General features: G+C 42.1%; 1 protein-coding gene across 5 annotated transcripts in view; it reads left to right on the top strand.

Moving 5' to 3' along the window:
• Positions 1-21,668, top strand: part of LOC115114194 (CMP-N-acetylneuraminate-beta-1,4-galactoside alpha-2,3-sialyltransferase-like) — a 101,030-nt gene that overhangs the window by 12,821 nt on the left and 66,541 nt on the right. For 4 of the 5 annotated variants that reach the window (XM_065013312.1, XM_029642255.2, XM_029642254.2 and 1 more), the window contains one exon: positions 10,301-10,441. In XM_065013312.1, coding sequence (XP_064869384.1) covers positions 10,333-10,441 — 109 coding nt within the window. In that variant the 5' untranslated portion in view covers positions 10,301-10,332. Of the gene's footprint in view, positions 1-6,122; positions 6,211-10,300; positions 10,442-21,668 lie in introns of those variants that run through there. The other variant, XM_029642256.2, reaches the window with a different exon arrangement.

Here is a 21,668-nt window from a genome sequence, read left to right as displayed (position 1 = left end):
ATCAACTCATCCCTGACCGCTGGCTACGTCCCTTCCGTCTTCAAGAGAGCGAGAGTTGCACCCCTTCTGAAAAAACCTACACTCGATCCCTCCGATGTCAACAACTACAGACCAGTATCCCTTTCTTTTCTCTCCAAAACCCTTGAACGTGCCGTCCTTGGCCAGCTCTCCCGCTATCTCTCTCAGAATGACCTTCTTGATCCAAATCAGTCAGGTTTCAAGACTAGTCATTCAACTGAGACTGCTCTTCTCTGTATCACGGAGGCGCTCCGCACTGCTAAAGCTAACTCTCTCTCCTCTGCTCTCATCCTTCTAGACCTATCGGCTGCCTTCGATACTGTGAACCATCAGATCCTCCTCTCCACCCTCTCAGAGTTGGGCATCTCCGGCGCGGCCCACGCTTGGATTGCATCCTACCTGACAGGTCGCTCCTACCAGGTGGCGTGGCGAGAATCCGTCTCCTCACCACGTGCTCTCACCACTGGTGTCCCCCAGGGCTCTGTTCTAGGCCCTCTCCTATTCTCGCTATACACCAAGTCACTTGGCTCTGTCATAACCTCACATGGTCTCTCCTATCATTGCTATGCAGACGACACACAATTAATCTTCTCCTTTCCCCCTTCTGATGACCAGGTGGCGAATCGCATCTCTGCATGTCTGGCAGACATATCAGCGTGGATGACGGATCACCACCTCAAGCTGAACCTCGGCAAGACGGAGCTGCTCTTCCTCCCGGGGAAGGACTGCCCGTTCCATGATCTCGCCATCACGGTTGACAACTCCACTGTGTCCTCCTCCCAGAGCGCTAAGAACCTTGGCGTGATCCTGGACAACACCCTGTCGTTCTCAACTAACATCAAGGCGGTGGCCCGTTCCTGTAGGTTCATGCTCTACAACATCCGCAGAGTACGACCCTGCCTCACACAGGAAGCGGCGCAGGTCCTAATCCAGGCACTTGTCATCTCCCGTCTGGATTACTGCAACTCGCTGTTGGCTGGGCTCCCTGCCTGTGCCATTAAACCCCTACAACTCATCCAGAACGCCGCAGCCCGTCTGGTGTTCAACCTTCCCAAGTTCTCTCACGTCACTCCGCTCTCTCCACTGGCTTCCAGTTGAAGCTCGCATCCGCTACAAGACCATGGTGCTTGCCTACGGAGCTGTGAGGGGAACGGCACCTCAGTACCTCCAGGCTCTGATCAGGCCCTACACCCAAACAAGGGCACTGCGTTCATCCACCTCTGGCCTGCTCGCCTCCCTACCACTGAGGAAGTACAGTTCCCGCTCAGCCCAGTCAAAACTGTTCGCTGCTCTGGTCCCCCAATGGTGGAACAAACTCCCTCACGACGCCAGGACAGCGGAGTCAATCACCACCTTCCGGAGACACCTGAAACCCCACCTCTTTAAGGAATACCTAGGATAGGATAAAGTAATCCTTCTCACCCCCTTAAAAGATTTAGATGCACTATTGTAAAGTGGCTGCTCTACTGGATGTCATAAGGTGAATGCACCAATTTGTAAGTCGCTCTGGATAAGAGCGTCTGCTAAATGACTTAAATGTAAATGTAAGGTCTGTGTTTCGTGTAGGCCTACACCACCTTGCCAATTTTATAACTGTGTAGATATCCATAGGACAAGGTAACTGATCAATATTGGCTAAATATACATTTAAGTATATAATATAAGCGAAGATCTTTTTTTTTGTAGAGTGGATTTATGAAAATAGTTTGACAAACGGTACCTTATCCTAGTGAGATTTACATGGGTATCAAAACGCCGAGGCGGTTTAAGCCTGCACGAAACACAGACCTTATTTGAAGTAGATCAAGACATTCTCTATGGAAGACAATGGTCAAATAACGAAGGAACCCCTTTCAAGTTCAGCCGCAAGTTATTACAGGAATTATAACGCGTCAACTATTTATCTCTAAACCATATACCTTTGACTATTACGAGTCTGCTGCTGCCTACCACCCCTCAGTCAGACTGCTCTATCAAATATCAAATCATAGACTTAACTATAATAAACACACAGAAATACGAGCCTTAGGTCAAATCCGGAAACTATCACCTCAAACAAAACGTTTATTCCCTTCCGTATTTTATCAAACTGGTGGCATCCATGAGTCTAAATATTCCTGTTACATTGCACAACCTTCAATGTTATGTCATAATTACGTAAAATTCTGGCAAATTAGTTCGCAAAGAGCCAGGCACCCCAAACTGTTGCATATACCCTGACTCTGCGTGCAGTGAACGCAAGAGAAGTGACACAATTTCACCTGGTTAATATTGCCTGCTAACCTGGATTTCTTTTAGCTAAATATGCAGGTTTAAAAATAAATACTTGTGTATTGATTTTAAGAAAGGCATTGATGTTTGGTTAAGTACACATTGGAACAACGACAGTCGTTGATTGATTATTTTTTTATAAGAAGTTTAATCCTAGCGAGCAACTTACCTTGGCTTACTGCATTCGCGTAACAGGCAGGCTCCTCTTGAGGCAGGTGGTTAGAGCGTTGGACTAGTTAACTGCAAGGTTGCAAGATTGGATCCCCCGAGCTGACAAGGTAAGAATCTGTCAGGGTATATGCAACATTTTGGGCCGCCTGGCTCATTACGAACTAATTTGCCAGAATTTTACGTAATTATGACATAACATTGAAGGTTGTGCAATGTAACAGGAATATTTAGACTGATGGATGCCACCCGTTAGATAAAATATGGGAAGGTTCCGTATTTCACTGAAAGAATAAATGTTTTGTTTTCGAGATGATAGTGTCCGGATTCGACCATATTAATGACCAAAGGCTCATATTTCTGTGTGTTATTATGTTATAACTAAGTCTATGATTTGATAGAGCAGTCTGAGCGATGGTGGGCACCAGCAGACTCATAAGCATTCATTCAAACAGCACTTTCGTGCTGTTTATCAATTCAAGCCTATCAACTCCTGAGATTAGGCTGGTGTAACAATGTGAAATGGCTAGCTAGTTAGCGGGTGCGCGTTAATAGCGTTTCAAACATCACTCGCTCTGAGACTTGGAGTAGTTGTTCCCCTTGCTCTGCATGGGTAACGCTGCTTCGAGGGTGGCTGTTGTCGATGTGTTCCTGGTTCGAGCCCAGGTAGGAGCGAGGAGAGGGACGGAAGCTATACTGTTACACTGGCAATACTAAAGTGCCTATAAAAGCATCCAATAGTCAAAAGGTATATGAAATACAAATGGTATAGAGGAAAATATTCCTATAATAACTACAACCTAAAACTTATTTATTAAGGCTAAATAAATTTTTTTAATGTATTATATTAAGTTAAAATAAGTGTTAAATCAGTATTGTTGTAATTGTCATTATTACAAATACATTTAAAAAACCAGCCGATTCATCGGTATCGGCTTTTTATGTCCTCCAATAATCGGTTGAAAAATCATAATCGGTCGACCTCTACTCTCTAGCTTCCACTCTGCTACTGCTAGCAAGTACCTGTGCCAGATTTGTGCCTGTGTAAATCTCATAGAGGGGGTGTGTCTGTAACACCAGACTTCGCATCTCCCACTCCTATGTTGTGTCGTGATCAGTCACGTAGCTTTCCGTTGCCCTGGAGGTCCAGCCGTCTGTGGTGAGGGAAACAGAGGATGCCTTGGATAATTTGTTGTCAATTTTGATCTTTTCCTGTTCATAACGATCTGGCACGATCTTAATACTGAAGTGGGTGCGCCAGGGGATTTCGTAGCGTGGCTCAATCACTTTAACCATATTTTTAAACCCTTTGTTTTCCACAACAGAATATGGCCTCATGTCTGCAGAGATAAACATCCCAATAGATTTGGTGATGGCTTAGGCCCGGTCTGATTCTGCAGCAAAGGGCTGCTTTAATGCCGCGGTGAGAAGTTGTTGTTTCTTGGCTGAGTTGGCTCCCGTCACTGACACACAAGGGTGATGACGCTTTAATTGTGTGGCCATGCTCAATGTATTTTCATGATCCACACAGCTTTCTTGTGGCACAATGCCTACACACCGTAATGGTGTTGTCCACCACCCTCATTCCATATCTGACAGGAAAGCCAAAATGCTCCCATACATGAGACTTAAATGAAGCGGAAGGCTTTTCCAGTTCTTCAGCTCCTCCGCTAGCCATGGCTGTCACTGCTCTTTTTTGTCTTCTTTGCTTTTTGCAACGCGAGCATCAAGGATGGATTGAACATGCCCCGCTCAAGTGAACAGTACACACAACTGCTTTAAAAGTAAAACACAGCACGCATCTGTCTTGTCTTTATCTTTTCACTGCAACTCTGCATCGAGATTTAGGGAATTATTACTTTAAAAAGTAACAGCGGCAGTAAAACTATTTCACATTATGATGGTTAAACTATGCAATTGATCCGCGGTTCACATGCGTGCTGAACCGCGGGGGGTGATACGTACAGATCAACCACTCCGTTACACCACTAGTTGTCAGCCAACCCCTCTAAGAGCAGAAAATCAGTGTTTCCCCTAGGATGTTGGCAAGAATTTTATGTAGAACGACTGCGAGGTCACTTCTGGTGACTTTAAATGGACATTCTACTTCAAAGTGCATGACAATTTATGTTGACACCATCTGAAATATAACTAATTGGCAACTTTGTTAAAGAAAGGCCCCTGAACTCTGTATTTTCTGAACCATGCAATGATATGGGCAGCAACCATGTAACGCTTTTACAACATACAGGAGTGCGCTGGTTATCAAGGGGCGAAGTATTGACATGTTTTTTCTAAATTGAGAGACGAGCTTAAAGTTGTCTTTACTGACCATTTTCACTTGTCTGACCGCTTGCATGATGATTCGTTTCTCACACGCTTGGCCTATCTGGGTGATGTTTTTTCTCGCCTGAATGATCTGAATCTAGGATTACAGGGACTCTCCGCAACTATATTCAATGTGCGGGACAAAATTGAGGCTATGATTAAGAAGTTGGAGCTCTTCTCTGTCTGCATTAACAAGGACAACACACAGGTCTTTCCATCATTGTATGATTTTTTTTGTGTGCAAATGAACTCAAGCTTAAGGACAATGTCAAATGTGATATAGCAAGGCACCTGAGTGAGTTGGGTGCACAATTACTCAGGTACTTTCCTGAAACAGATGACACAAACAACTGGATTCATTATCCCCTTCATGCCCTGCCTCCAGTCCACTTACCAATATATGAACGAGAGCCTCATCGAAATTGCAACAAGCGGTTCTGTGGAAATGGAATTTAAATCAGAAGCCACTGCCAGATTTCTGGTTTGGGCTGCGCTCAGAGTATCCTGCCTTGGCAACCACGCACCTATGTGAGAGTGGATTCTCGGCCCTCACTAGCATGAACTAAATACAGGCACAGACTGTGTGTGGAAAATGATTTAAGACTGAGACTCTCTAATACAACCCAACATTGCAGAGTTATTTGCATCCTTTCAAGCACACCCTTCTCATTAACCTGTGGTGAGTTATTTTCGATGAACAAATAAGGTTTTATATGTAAGCTGGTTTACTAAAGAGCAAAATTATTGATCATTGTTATTTGTGCCCTGGTCCTATAAGAGCTCTTTGTCACTTCCCACGAGCCGGGTCACTCATTATTATGTTTAATAAATGTATCGTATAGTGTATGTGTGTGTGTGTGTGTGCAGGCTTACAATGATGGCAAAAAAAACATTTGAAAGTGCGCTGACCTTGGTGCTAGAGGGGGTACGCAGCTGGAGTTTGAAGGGGGTACGAGACTATACAAGTTTGGGAACCACTGCCCTAGGGCAGTGTATTGCTTTGACTTGACTGTTTGTCTTTGAGAAACAACACAAAAGCGTGTGTGTCAGTCGCGTTACACAGATTTATTGAATGTAATCTTTCTATGATTAGTCCTGTCACAGGCGTAGAATCTTCAAGTCCTATAGTATGCCTTTGCTTTTAACCCCTCGTCATCTGTTACTTTTTCAGCTGCTCCATTGCTTTTCTAGTGGTCCCTGTAAAGAGAAGTAATGTAATCATATTTCAACACTAATTCAGCTCAGTGCAGTTGCTTTGCTCCGCAGTGATTTTGAAGACTATTGTTTGCGCAAACCCTTAGCTGTTCTGCGAGAGAGGGAAAAGGAAAGCGAAATGGAATATGAATTGTCACTCCCACAATCCAAGCTGTGTAATGTGTCTCGACAGGTTCTGTGAGTGATAAAGAAGATTATTGGAATTTGCAGGTGAGACAACATTTGCAAAGTTGGATTATATTTTCTTAACATTTGGGCCCGGGGTAATTTGGACATGGCACAGTATATTGTAGAATATATTAAAGGAATGGTTTCATTATCCAGATCCAGTCACTATTTCTTTGTTTTTCGGTGCTACGCTCAGATCTCAGGGCATAGGGGCTTTTCCTTTGTCTCAGTGGAAACAAGGGAACCGATGTTAGAGGAAGCAAGTTGGATAATATTACCTCAGTTATGGAGAGAATGAGACCTTTTTTTATGTTTTGGGAAATTAAGAGACGTCTCTCTCACAAGACTATACTGTATGATTAGCCTAGTTTGGGTGTTGGCTCAGCATAATCTTTAACTACAAAAGTGTTGACCACTTTCAACCATTGCAGTTTCTGTAAGTAGCTGTAAGTAGCTGACGAGCAGGGTGTGCTTTACCTGTTAAAACAGACTTCTTTATTTTTTATTTATTTTTATTTAACCTTTATTTAACCAGGTAGGCAAGTTGAGAACAAGTTCTCATTTACAATTGTAACCTGGCCAAGATAAAGCAAAGCAGTTCGCCACACATACAACGACACAGAGTTACACATGGAGTAAAACAAACATACAGTCAATAATACAGTATAAACAAGTCTATATACGATGTGAGCAAATGAGGTGAGATAAGGGAGGTAAAGGCAAAAAAAGGCCATGGTGGCAAAGTAAATACAATATAACAAGTAAGACACTGGAATGGTAGATTTGCAATGGAAGAATGTGCAAAGTAGAAATAAAAATAATGGGGTGCAAAGGAGCAAAATAAATAAATTAAATACAGTAGGGAAAGCGGTAGTTGTTTGGGCTAAATTATAGGTGGGCTATGTACAGGTGCAGTAATCTGTGAGCTGCTCTGACAGTTGGTGCTTAAAGCTAGTGAGGGAGATAAGTGTTTCCAGTTTCAGAGATTTTTGTAGTTTGTTCCAGTCATTGGCAGCAGAGAACTGGAAGGAGAGGCGGCCAAAGAAAGAATTGGTTTTGGGGTGACTAGAGAGATATACCTGCTGGAGCGTGTGCTACAGGTGGGAGATGCTATGGTGACCAGCGAGCTGAGATAAGGGGGGACTTTACCTAGCAGGGTCTTGTAGATGACATGGAGCCAGTGGGTTTGGCGACGAGTATGAAGCGAGGGCCAGCCAACGAGAGCGTACAGGTCGCAATGGTGGGTAGTATATGGGGCTTTGGTGACAAAACGGATTGCACTGTGATAGACTGCATCCAATTTGTTGAGTAGGATATTGGAGGCTATTTTGTAAATGACATCGCCAAAGTCGAGGATTGGTAGGATGGTCAGTTTTACAAGGGTATGTTTGGCAGCATGAGTGAAGGATGCTTTGTTGCGAAATAGGAAGCCAATTCTAGATTTAACTTTGGATTGGAGATGTTTGATATGGGTCTGGAAGGAGAGTTTACAGTCTAACCAGACACCTAAGTATTTGTAGTTGTCCACGTATTCTAAGTCAGAGCCGTCCAGAGTAGTGATGTTGGACAGGCGGGTAGGTGCAGGTAGCGATCGGTTGAAGAGCATGCATTTAGTTTTACTTGTATTTAAGAGCAATTTGAGGCCACGGAAGGAGAGTTGTATTGCATTGAAGCTTGCCTGGAGGGTTGTTAACACAGTGTCCAAAGAAGGGCCGGAAGTATACAGAATGGTGTCGTCTGCGTAGAGGTGGATCAGAGACTCACCAGCAGCAAGAGCGACCTCATTGATGTATACAGAGAAGAGAGTCGGTCCAAGAATTGAACCCTGTGGCACCCCCATAGAAACTGCCAGAGGTCCGGACAGCAGACCCTCCGATTTGACACACTGAAATCTATCAGAGAAGTAGTTGGTGAACCAGGCGAGGCAATCATTTGAGAAACCAAGGCTGTCGAGATGGCCGATGAGGAAATGGTGATTGACAGAGTCGAAAGCCTTGGCCAGATCAATGAATATGGCTGCACAGCAATGTTTCTTATCGATGGCGGTTAAGATATCGTTTAGGACCTTGAGCGTGGCTGAGGTGCACCCATGACCAGCTCTGAAACCAGATTGCATAGCAGAGAAGGTATGGTGAGATTCGAAATGGTCGGTAATCTGTTTGTTGACTTGGCTTTCGAAGACCTTAGAAAGGCATGGTAGGATAGATATAGGTCTGTAGCAGTTTGGGTCAAGAGTGTCCCCCCCTTTGAAGAGGGGGATGACCGCAGCTGCTTTCCAATCTTTGGGAATCTCAGACACCACGAAAGAGAGGTTGAACAGGCTAGTAATAGGGGTGGCAACAATTTCGGCAGATAATTTTAGAAAGAAAGGGTCCAGATTGTCTAGCCTGGCTGATTTGTAGGGGTCCAGATTTTGCAGCTCTTTCAGAACATCAGCTGAACGGATTTGGGAGAAGGAGAAATGGGGAAGGCTTGGGCGAGTTGCTGTGGGGGGTGCAGTGCTGTTGACCGGGGAAGGAGTTGCCAGGTGGAAAGCATGGCCAGCCGTAGAAAAATGCTTATTGAAATTCTCAATTATGGTGGATTTATCAGTGGTGACAGTGTTTCCTATCTTCAGTGCAGTGGGAAGCTGGGAGGAGGTGTTCTTATTCTCCATGGACTTTACAGTGTCCCAGAACTTTTTTGAGTTAGTGTTGCAGGAAGCAAATTTCTGCTTGAAAAAGCTAGCCTTGGCTTTTCTAACTGCCTGTGTATAATGGTTTCTAGCTTCCCTGAACAGCTGCATATCACGGGGGCTGTTCGATGCTAATGCAGAACGCCATAGGATGTTTTTGTGTTGGTTAAGGGCAGTCAGGTCTGGGGAGAACCAAGGGCTATATCTGTTCCTGGTTCTAAATTTCTTGAATGGGGCATGTTTATTTAAGATGGTTAGGAAGGCATCCTCTACTGACGGGATGAGATCAATATCCTTCCAGGATACCCCGGCCAGGTCGATTAGAAAGGCCTGCTCGCTGAAGTGTTTCAGGGAGCGTATGACAGTGATGAGTGGAGGTCGTTTGACCGCTGACCCATTACGGATGCAGGCAATGAGGCAGTGATCGCTGAGATCTTGGTTGAAGACAGCAGAGGTGTATTTAGAGGGCAAGTTGGTTAGGATGATATCTATGAGGGTGCCTGTGTTTAAGGCTTTGGGGAGGTACCTGGTAGGTTCATTGATAATTTTCATTGATAATTCGCCTAGCAGCACAAGCTCTGAAGATGGATGGGGGGCAATCAGTTCACATATGGTGTCCAGAGCACAGCTGGGGGCAGAGGGTGGTCTATAGCAGGCGGTGGAAGACTTGTTTTTAGAGAGGTGGATTTTTAAAAGTAGTTCAAATTGTTTGGGTACAGAACTCTGCAGGCTATCTTTGCAGTAGATTGCAACACCGCCCCCTTTGGCAGTTCTATCTTGTCTGAAAATGTTCTCCCGAGGATTTCTTTTTTAACAAGGTTGTGGCGCCGCTATGTACGGACGAGGGGAGGTCCCTAGGTGGGGCAGAGATTTTTGCGTGTTTGAACACCTGTAACTGCCATTTTCTGAAATCTAGAGAAAAAATGCCGTATAACAAATATTTTAAAAAGCATTGCTCTAGATTACAATGCCTCTCTTACATTCTTTGGGCAGAGCCCAAGAGTAGATTGGGTAAGGTTTGACATTAGCCTAAGCCAGGGATCATCATTTATTTTTCATGAGTGGATGTTGGGGAGCAGGAACAATTTATTCTGCAAATTGACTGCAAGAAGCCTGGACAGATATAATGTTTTACTCAAATGAAATCATTTCAATCCTTGCTTACCTTTTTGTATATGATCACATGTCTCTTTATTATGTATGGGAATATTTGTACAGATTTCCAAAATGTAAAATCAATTGGAGCTGATATCCTGGTGTCTTATGTCCAACAATGAAAATGCTAAATATATATAAAACCATTTTTTTGCTCAGAACTTGGGGTTGGGGGGGCAAATAAAACACACCAGTTGGGGAACCCTGGCCTAAGTGATTTCTCACAGACAGTCATCCTATTTGCACACAACACTGACTCCTTCATCCTCAACTCCCTTTTCCTCCTCTGCATCTGTCCTGTAGGTGATGTGCCATGTGAATGACTGAGAACCACCATGAAGCCCTCACACAAGCTGCTGTTCGTCCTGTGCCCCATGCTGGTCCTGGGCTTCATCTACTACTCCTCTGGGAAGCTACACCTGCACGTATGGGGCCAGAAGCCACGTGAGTTACTCTTGACAGCCTACGCCTCTCTCCAATCATCCATCCATTCGCCTGTCTATTTACTAGACTGCAGGTCTGCCTCTTTTTCAATTGACTTGCTTTTCAGTCTGCTGAATTATCTGTCTTTGTCTCTGTCTCCTTGTCGGTCAAGCTACTGTCTCTCTGTCTGTCAACCTGTGTGCTTGTCAGCCACTCAGACTCCCTGTCTGACTTCCTGCTACTAGAGAGGATTGCAACAGACCCTGCAAGACAGGTCTAGCTGTTTGCTATATACTGTACATGTATTACTATTTTCTAGGTAGCCCATTTCTCTCATTCATTTCCTGTAGTTGACGAGGACTACATTTCCACTTGGACGGTACTTCTACAGCAGGGTTTTCTAACTGGCGGCCTGCAGGTTTTAATTTGTTTATTTCTGAGCAAAAAAACATTTCGATTTTTACAATTTTATTGTTAGACATAAGACTGTGAGAACACCAGGAAATCATCTCCAAGTGATTTTATTTTTGTAAATCTGTTTAAGCAAGGTTTGATATGATTGTTTTATGCAAATATTATATCTGTTTCGGTTTCTTGCGGTCAATTTGCCATTGACAAATGATTTGTAATCATGTTCCGGCCCCCCGACCATCCGCTGTGGTCAGCGCCCGAACCCACCTGGCATTTCTGGATATTGGGTGGTTATGAATCAGGGTGATGGAGAAGGTTACGTAAAGGTGGAAAATCTAAACCTGACAGGGTGTAGATGGTGGGGTGATGTTTCACTATTGCGGGTCCCTGAAACTGTTCTTTGTAACCAGTAGAGGGGGCTAAAAGATATCCAATAAACATGCCCTGGAAATATTTGAACTGGCAGGCGGAGGTGTGTTTCATATCAGCAGGGAACACTGTATTTGTGCTTCTCGGTGGAAAGTTTAAAAAAAATATATATATATTTTGTGCTTTAGACTATGGTTGCCTCTGAGATACATGTAGCTGGAGACTTTGTGTTGAAGGAAGCTTGAGGGACTACAAGAATATCAGTTTGACACTTCAAGTTTTGGGGTCTTGTCCACCGGAGGGTACAGTAACAGCACAGTGAGACAGGCGTCCGAAAGGGGACGCCTAGCTTTTGGATGCCATCCTAAGTATCGGACTTCCTCAAGTTATCGCCGCGGCTCCAATAACTTGTCTTACTCTTTGTATACTCCTCCCATTTAAATTAGTAATAAACATTGGAATTTTAGATAGGTGTGCTCCTTCAAAGAATCTTATTTGAGTCTTTCATTTCACTCTTCCGAAGTTGTATTTTTTTGTCAATCGAGTTATTCCAAAAAGATGAATTAGTTATTTGAAATATATTCAGAAAGGATTTATGAGGGTTCCGAAGTCACTGTTTCCAATTATATTTCTCACAACACCAAGATGACAAATATTTATTCCAGAAAAATACTATTTGGGAGTTGGAGCTTTTTGCATGTTGCTGCCAGATGCTGAGGTCCCAATGTTTTGTTTGTCCAAGAGGACAGGTAGCATGTTGACAAGTCCCTGTTGTGTGCTCTCCCAAACTCTGACCTTGTGATCTGTTATTTCACCAGAGAGAATCAAACAGGATAATCCCTGTTCTACACTTTTGAAGTATTCTACTCTGGGAGTCTGAGTCACCGTTTAAGGTGCATACCCTTTTTAACTACTGTTATGTAAATATGTATCCTTACAGTGAATAGGCTACATTTTATTTTGGTGTTTTACAATGTAAGCCTAAAACTAAACTGGGGTGTCACAAACCCTGAAATGGTCAACCGAGCAGGAGTCCTCATGTTTGAACCTATTTTTGAAGGCTATTTTGGCTTTTATGACCTACCTGACCCCTTGAACTTCAAACAAGTTCATATGAATGTTTTCATTCCCACTATGGCTACTCGAGAGGACACTTCTGAAGTTGTCGTGACAAGACCCCTGTGTGCATCGCTTTACACGTCAATATTTAGGGTCCCCGGTTTCTCTCTCTGATTTCATTACTTTCAAGGATTAGAGCAATGATGCCCACATTGCCCATATACTACACTTGGTTATAGTGTCAGGAGACTGAGCCCCCTCTCCCAAGTCCAATTGCACATCACTGACTAAGGGGTCTTTATTCATCTCTCATAAAGATGCCTTGGCTGGATTTGAGTGAGTCTTTCAGTTTGACAGTCAGTCTGTATCCGTTTAATATCAGAGCCTCTCGAGGCCTGTAAGTGGTCCTCCACTACAGACAAATTTAATGAACCGTGACAACCGGGAACGGCTTGAATGTGTGCAGTAGGAAGTGAGAGCATTAGCCCCCGTTGACTTATGTATGATTAAGGCTTAGTTAGCATTGGAGAAGAGGACATCTTGACATGTTATCGTTTCCCCAGCCCTCATCACTTCTGTCTGCCACCCTCGGCACTGTCACGCAGGTGTGACTGACAGTGGACACCCAGTTTTTGTCTGTTGGTACATCACCCAAGGGTGTTGACTGTGAAAGATCATACCTGTGTTTGGTGTATAACCAATTTGTGGTTTGCGTTGGCGACAATCTATGCAGCACATTAGCCACCTGTGGCATCATACACGGCTTTTGTTCTTTCTACACAGCTAGGTTTTTATCTAGGCAAGGCCGCAAGCACGCTTGGCTATATGGTTACAATTAGTTCAGTTCCTAATTGGGAATTGTATTTGTTAACACGGACTTGTTGTACCATTTGAGAGAGAGTTTGGTTAAAATGCCAGTTTATGGCATAGGTATGTGCATCTTTCCCTTCTATATACATGCTTTCCAATACCGGAACAATATGTTTTAGTTTGAAACAAATCGATGCAATATGAGGATTTGTTGAATAAACACATTCATTTCCCATTCTAAATTCCAACCTGCTGCTGATGGAGCTCATGAGCTGGGCCTCTGAGCTGGGCCTCTGAGCTGGGCCTCTGAGCTGGGCCTCTGAGCTGGGCGTCTGAGCTGGATCTGTCTGAGCTGACTTCTCTCTCTCTGTGTGTGTGTGTGTGTGAGAATTATGTTTGTCTATGGTATGTACTATGTAGATGCCTGATTTGAGCCGTAAGGGAGACTGGGCATCTACCACTCCACTACCACGATCAGATTAGGAAACGCAGTGATGTTCCCCTGACCCAAGGTTCTGAAATCCCATCACCCACTAATTAACTTGTCATTTTTGCCGATTTTAATTGTTAGCGGTTTGCAGTAACAAATTGAGTTGGAAACAATCAACTATCATTCTGAAGACTAAGATGCCTAGTTTGTGTCTTATTTTAAATACGTTTGATATTTTTTCCTGAATTGTGTACATTTTCACCTCAGATTCTTATTACCCAAATGTGTCCAGATTAAATTCTCTGGTAATTTTTTAGCAAATTTTGCTTTTAGATTATTATTATTTTTAAATTAAACATTGTTGCTGTAGTTTGTCCATAAACCATAATATTTATGCTACTTGAAGTTTACATTAAACTATAATATTTATTACATAAAAACATAGTCTGTGGATATGTTTCTCATTACCGTCATTGCTGTAAAAACACATCATTTTTTAAATTAAAGTTGTAGTCACCCATGATGCATCTTCTAGAGCAGGTATTCCCAAACATTTTCAAACAGTCCATTTATATTTCCCAACGGGCTATACATTTGGGTGAGGTTTTTTCTCTCTCGCCCGAGTAGCCCCGTTTTACTACCAAAAATAAAATGAAACTATCTAGTGTTTAGCGAAATAACAACACTATGTCAAATACAGGTAGCCTAGTCAAATAATATACATCCAATCACATTAACCGTTACTCTCGTGGGAATTCCACTATGTAGTTAAAAGTAGCTGCTGCTCATGTTAGCATCTGTACTGATGGCTTAAAAGCCATGACAGGTAGACATATTGGAGTGGTAATGCACGTGCAGCAGTCGCTCCCGACGCTACTTGGGTATACTGCAGCATCCACAGAGAGGATCTTGCTGCCAAGGGAATGTCTGACAGCTTGGAAGACATTTGACACTACAGTGAAAATGGTTAACTTTGTTAGAGCAAGGCCCCTGAACTCTCGTGTATTTTCTGCACTATGCAATGGTATGGTCAGCGACCATGTAACACTTTTTCAACATGCAGAAGTGCGCTGGTTATCAAAGGGACAAAGTATTGACAATTTTTTTTTTAAATGAGACGAGCTTAAAGTTGTCTTTACTGACCATAATTTTAATTTGTCTGACTGCTTGCATGATGATGTGTTTCTCACACGACTGGCCTATCTGGGTGATGTTTTTTTCTCAGCTGACTGATCTGAATCTAGGATTACAGGGACTCTTCGCAACTATATTCAATGTGCGGGACAAAATTTGAGGCTATGATTAAGAAGTTGGACCTCTTCTCTGTCTGTATTAACAAGGACAACACACAGGTCTTTCCATCATTGTATGATTTTTTTTTTGTGTGTCAAATGAACTCAAGCTTAAGGACAATGTCAAATGTGATATAGCGACGCACCTGAGTTGGGTGCGCAATTATGCAGGTATTTTCCATAAACAGATCACACAAACAACTGGATTCGTTCTCTCTCATGCCCTGGCTCCAATCCACTTACTGATATCTGAACAAGAGAGCCTCATCTAAATTGCAACAAGCAGTACTGTGAAAATTTTATCGGAACCCACTGCCAGATTTCTGGATTGGGCTGCGCTCAGAGTATCCTGCCTTGGCAAATCGAGCTGTTAACTTGTTATGGCTGCAATCCCGATATCGGATAAGTGTCATCAACAACCGCTGAATAGCATAGCGCTACATTCAATAAATATTACTATAAATATTTATATTCATGAAATCACAAGTACAATATAGGAAAACACAGTTTAGCCTTTTGTTAATCCACCTGTCGTGTCAGATTTTGAAATGATGCTTTTCAGCGAAAGCAATCCAAGCGTTTAAGTTTATCGATCGCACTACAAAACATTAAGTACACTTAGCATCAGGATGCTTGGTCACGAAAATCAGAAAAGCAATTGTTTACCTTTGATGATCTTCGGATGTTTTCACTCACGAGACTCCCAGTTACACAACAAATGTTCCGTTTGTTCCATAAAGATGATTTTTATATCCAAAATAACACGACAAACAAACGGAGGTATGTTCAGAAATCCACAGGAAAGAGCAACCACGACAACGCAGACAAATTCCAAATAGTTTCCATAATGTCCACAGAAACATGTCAAACGTTTTTTATAATCAATCCTCAGGTTGTTTTTAAAATATATAATCGAAAATATATCAACCGCAAATGTCTTTCACAGTAGGAGAAGGGAAGACAATGGCTGTCCAAATTCTGTTGCGCGAGCAGCAAAACTCATGTGACCACTTGACGCGATGTTATCGTTCTGGCTCATTTTTCAAAATAAAAGCCTGAAACTATGTCTGAAGACTGACACCTTGAGGAAGCGATTGGAAAAGGAATCTGGTTCATATCCCTTTAAATCCAGCAAAGGGAGGCTATGGAACATGGAGTTTTCAAAATAGAAGCCACTTCCTGTTTTGTTTTTCCTCAGGGTTTCGCCTGTAATATCAGTTACTCACAGACAATATTTTGACAGTTTTGGAAACTTTATAGTTTTCTATCCAATACTAATAATAATATGCATATATTAGCAACTGAGACTGAGGAGCTGGCCGTTTACAATGGGCACCTTTTCATCCAAGCTACCCAATGCGGCCCCTGCAGCCATAAAAAGTTAATGCAACCGCTGTGTCAGATTTCAAAAAGACTTTACTGCGAAAGCACACCTTGCGAATATGTTAGGTCAGCGCTAGTCACAGAAAAACATCCAGACTTTTTCCAAAGAAGGAGAGGTGTCAGAAAAGTCAGAAATAGCGTTATAAATATTCACTTACCTTTGATCTTGATCGGAATGCACTACCAGGAATCCCAGTTCCACAATAAATGTTTGTTTTGTTTGATAAAGTCCATTTATGTCCAAATACCTCCTTTTTGCTTGCACGTTTAGCCCAGTAATCTAAATGCATAATGCGCGATCACTTGTTCAGACGAAATGTCAAAGTTCTATTACAGTTCGTAGAAACATGTCAAACGATGTATAGAATCAATCTTTAGGATGTTTTTATCATAAATCTTCAATAATGCTCCAACCGGAGAATTCCTTTGTCTTTAGAAATGCAATGGAACGCAGCTACCTCTCACGGCCACGCGTGTGATTAGCTCATGGCACTCTGCCTGACCTCTGGCTCAAACAGCTCTTATTCTCTCCTCCTTCACAGTAGAAGCCTGAAACAAGGTTCTAAAGACTGTTGACATCTAGTGGAAGCCTTAGGAAGTGCAATATGACCCCATAGACACTGTATATTCGATAGGCAATGACTTGAAAAACTACAAACCTCAAATTTCCCACTTCCTGGTTGGATTATTTCTCAGGTTTTTGCCTGCCATATGAGTTCTGTTATACTCACAGACATCATTCAAACAGTTTTAGAAACTTCAGAGTGTTTTCTATCCAAATCTACTAATAATATGCATATTCTAGCTTTTGGGCCTGAGTAGCAGGTAGTTTACTCTGAGCACCTTTTTATCCAAGCTACTCAATACTGCCCCCCCCAGTCCAAAAGAAGTTAAGACACTGATGCCCTTTGCAACCACATACCATGAACTAAATACAGGCACAGACTGTGCATGGAAAATTATTTAGACTGACTCTCTCCAATACAACCCAACATTGCAGAGTTGTGTGCATCCTTTCAAGCACACCCTTTCTCATTAACCTGTGGTGAGTTATTCACATTTTTCAATTAACAAATAAGGTTTTATATGTTAGATGGTTAACTAAAGAGCAACATTTATTGATTATTATGATTATTATTATTTGTGCCCTGGTCCAATAAGAGCTCTTTGTCACTTCCCATGAGCCGGGTTGTATAGTGTGTGTGGCAGGCTTACAATGATGTCAAAAAAACATTTGAGAGTGCGCTGACCCTGGTGCTAGAAGGGGTACGCAGCTGGAGGTTGAATGTTTTTTGAAGGGGTACGGGACTATAAAAAGTTTGGGAACCACTGCTCTAGAGGAGGTCCTTAGATGAGCACAATTTAATTTCTGCAGTCATATGTGGGAATAAGTATTTATGACACTTGACCTTCTCATTATCGAAATGACTAAAAAGCTCAAATTCTGAAAAATTGAGAACCATTACCTTACCAAGCTTTAGTGATGTGATCAATTGTTTACTGACTCATAATGGCGGTCTCATTACTGAAACACACATTTCTCATTGCCGGAAAATGTTTAGGTCCATTTTGGTAACGAGAACAAAGCCACAATCTGGAGTTTGTGTTTCAGCAAAGAGCAACCCCCCACTTAGAGGATATCTCCCATTTCGACATGTGTTTTAGCACTTACCTATACTATTTGATATCCCTATACAGTTTTTTTTGTCCATATCCCACATATTTAGATAATTTTATAGGCATATCATGTTGTGCCATTTGTCCATAGAATTCCGTTCAATTTAGAAATGTAAATACCTTAGAACCAACCACTCATCCAATCCATAGGATTCCATTCAATTTAGAAATGTAAATACCTTAGAACCAACCACTCAACCACTAATACACTGATATTACCTGTAAAGACCCTGGGGAATTAACTTTTTCTAAACAAGTCACCTTTTTTATGCTTTTGAAAATACATTCATGTAATTACAGTACTTATACTTAATGCAATTTTGGAATGCATTTAGCTTAAGTGATTTTTGTATTATGCAAGGCATTTGGGATTAACAAATGACCGTTTGATTTATTGAGTTACTGAATCTCTAATAGAGCTCAATACAGTTTTTCAATGGCAAACTATCTAACACTCATTACCGAAACATGCATTCTCATTTCCGAAATCTGTTTATTACTGTAATGCACCAATATTTTGGAAATGCTATGAAAAATGTAATGAATACTTTAGTAATTTTGGCTTAATCTGATAGTGTGCCATTTTTGTTCTTTATTCAAATGTGTACATAAAAATAACATGTATACACAAGTAATTATAATAAAAACATTGAGGAAAGACTGTGTTGGGGTAATGAGATTAAGTGTGCGTGTTTTCAGTGTTATTTTTAAGTCAGGCCTTCTCATTAAGTGAGAAATGTTAAATATTAGATGGAACTTTTTTGGACTTCAAACTATTGCGGTAATGAGAATTTTTGCATTGGTAGTTGTGTAAATTGTAGTAAAATGTTATTATCTGATCAATAAACATAATATTTATGAAATAACTGCAGATCTTAATGATCCAAGAGGATTTATGGTGGCATAATGTTTTTTTGGTTAAGTGCCAGTTTTGTGAGAATCACCCTTGAGCTAGTAATGTATCAATATTTATAGTTTACAAATTAGCTATGACATAGCCAATGAATGGATAAACAAATATATATAAATATATATATATATATATATGTATCACAACTTTGGATATCACCCGATCTCAAAATCAAATGGTTTTCACCGTTTGGAAGTTATGGAGTCACCTTCTCTTCTCGCTTTGGCCATGCAGTGCACCCAACAAAAGTGATTGCTGTCCTTGTTATGAAATTATCATCTTTACCCTCTATAAAAAAATTACCATATACACTGATTGTTTAAAGCAAAACTAAGCTGATGGTGAACCTGAACCATCAAAATAAAATCTATTGTAAGTATCGTTCAGCAGGTATAGCCAGATGAGTTGTCTCCGGTAGCTTTTATTTTGGTAAAACACATATCAAATTTCATTGGTCACATACACATATTTAGCAGATGGTATTGCGGGTGTAGCGAAATGTTTGTGTTCCTAAATTCAACAGTGTACACATCTAAAAATAAAATAATGAATTTAAGAAATATATCAATATTGGGACAAGCTATGTCGGAGTGGCATTGACTAAAATACAGTAGAACACAGTATATACATATGAAATTAATAAAACAGTATGTAAACATTAAAGTGACTAGTGTCCCATTTTATTAGACATGGAATCACTGGTCACTTTCTAAGGTGCAGGGTTTAGTAACCCGGTGGTAGTCGGCTAGTGATGGCTATTTTATCAGTCTGATGGCCTTGAGATGGAAGCTGCTTTTGTCTCTCGGCCCCAGCTTTGATGCACCTGTACTGACCTCAGCTCCTGGATGATAGTGGGGTGAACAGGCTGTGGCTCGGGTGGTTGATGTACTTGATGATCTGTTTGGCCTTGTGACATCGGGTGCTGTAGATGTCCTGGAGGCAGGAAGTCTGTCCCTAGTGATGCATTGGGCAGACCGCACCACCCTCTGGAGAGCCCTGCGGTTGTTGGCGGTGCAGTTGCATCGCTTGCATGGTGGCCCGTCAGGAAGTCCAGGGTGGGGTTCAGACCCAGGGCCCTGAGCTTAATGATGAGCTTGGAGGGTACTATGGTGTTGCAGCCTGAGCTATAGTCCATGAACAGCATTCTTACATAGGTATCCCTCTTGTCCAGATGGGATAGGGCAGTGTGATGGCGACTGCGTCGTCTGGATATCTATTGGGGCAGTATGCAAATTGATGGGGTATAGGGTGTCAGATAAGGTGGAGGTGACATGATCCTTAACTAGCCTCTCAAGCTACTTTATTAAGACAGAAGTGAGTGCTACGGGGTGATATTCATTTAGTTCAGTTACCTTTGCTTTGCTTTCTTGGGTACAGGAATAATGGTGGAGATCTTGAAGCAAGTGGGGACAGCAGACTGCGACAGGGAGGGTTTAACATGCTTAAATGTCTTACTCATAGAGAACGAGAGCCCACAGTCCTTGGGAGCGGACCTCATCGGTGGCACTGTGTTATCCTCAAAGCGTGTGAAGGTGTTTGGCTTGTCCGGGAGCAAGACGTCCGCAATGTGGCATGTTTTCCCTTTGTAGTCCGTGATTGTCTGTAGACCCTGCCACATACGTCTCGTGTCTGCGCCGTTGAATTACGACTCCACTTTGTCTCTGTACTGATGTTTTGCCTGTGAATGCCTTACGGAGGGAATAACTACACTGTTTGTATTTAACCATATTCCCAGTCACCTTGCCGTAGTTAAATGCTGTGGTTCGCATTTTCAGTTTTTCGCGAATGCTGTCATCTACCAACGGTTTTTGGTTTGGATAGGTGTAAGTCACAGTGGGAACAGCAACCCCTATACATTTCCTAATGAACTCAGTCACCGTGCCCGTGTAATAGATCAATGTTATTCTCAGAGGAAACCCAGAACATATCCCAGTCCGCGTGATCAATCTTGAAGCATGGATTCCGATTGGTCAGACCAGCATTGAATAGACCTTAGCACGGGTACATCCTGTTTGAGTTTCTGCCTATAGGAAGGGAGAAGCAGAATGGAGTCGTGCTCTGATTTTCCGAAGGGGGGGGGGGGTTGGGGCAGGGCCTTGTAGCTATCCTGGAAGGGAAAGTAACAATAGTGGAGAGTTTTTGAAGCGCGAGTACTCGAGGCAATGTGTTGATAGAACTTCTGTAGAGTTTTCCTCAAATTTGCTTTCAAGTCCCCAGCTACTATAAATGCAGCCTCAGGACATGTGGTTTCCAGTTTGCACGAAGTCCAATGTAGTTCCTTGAGGGCCGTCGTGGTATCTGCTTGAGGGGCAATATATACGGCTGTGACTATAATATAATTCTCTTGGGGAGCTAATACGGTTGGCATTTGAGGTATTCGAGGTAAGGTGAACAAAACGACTTGAGTTCCTGTACGTTATAATAAAAACAGTTTTGAAAAACAATTTCAGGAAAAATAAATCTCATTCATCTTGATTAGATAAGTATTCAACCCCTTGAGTCAATACATGTTAGAATTACCTTTGGCAGCAATTACAGCTTTGAGTGTTTCTGAGTAAATCTTTCCACACCAGGATTGTGTAACATTTGACCATTTATTATTTTCAAAATTCTTCAAGCCCTGTCAAATTGGTTGTTGATCATTGCTAGACAATGGGTCTTGCCATAGATTTTCAAGCAGATTTAAGTCAAAACTGTAACTCTGCCACTCAGAACATTCACTGTCTTTTTTTGGTAAACGTTACAAGCCTTCGTTTTTATATTTTGAGGTTGGCGCACTGATTGGTGTCACTTCGTTAGTCAGTATGTATTCCACTTCTACTGGCATGTCATCTCATTTGGTCAGGTCTTTCACCTGTGATATTTAAGAGTGGCTGGCCCAGAGCTCCAGTGTTCTTGCAAGATGCG

The sequence above is a fragment of the Oncorhynchus nerka genome, linkage group LG9b, assembly GCF_034236695.1.
Source record: "Oncorhynchus nerka isolate Pitt River linkage group LG9b, Oner_Uvic_2.0, whole genome shotgun sequence".
NCBI classification, from domain to species: Eukaryota; Metazoa; Chordata; class Actinopteri; order Salmoniformes; family Salmonidae; genus Oncorhynchus; species Oncorhynchus nerka.
The sequence above is the reverse complement of the archived record's forward strand: the minus strand, read 5'-3'. Positions and strand labels throughout refer to the sequence as shown.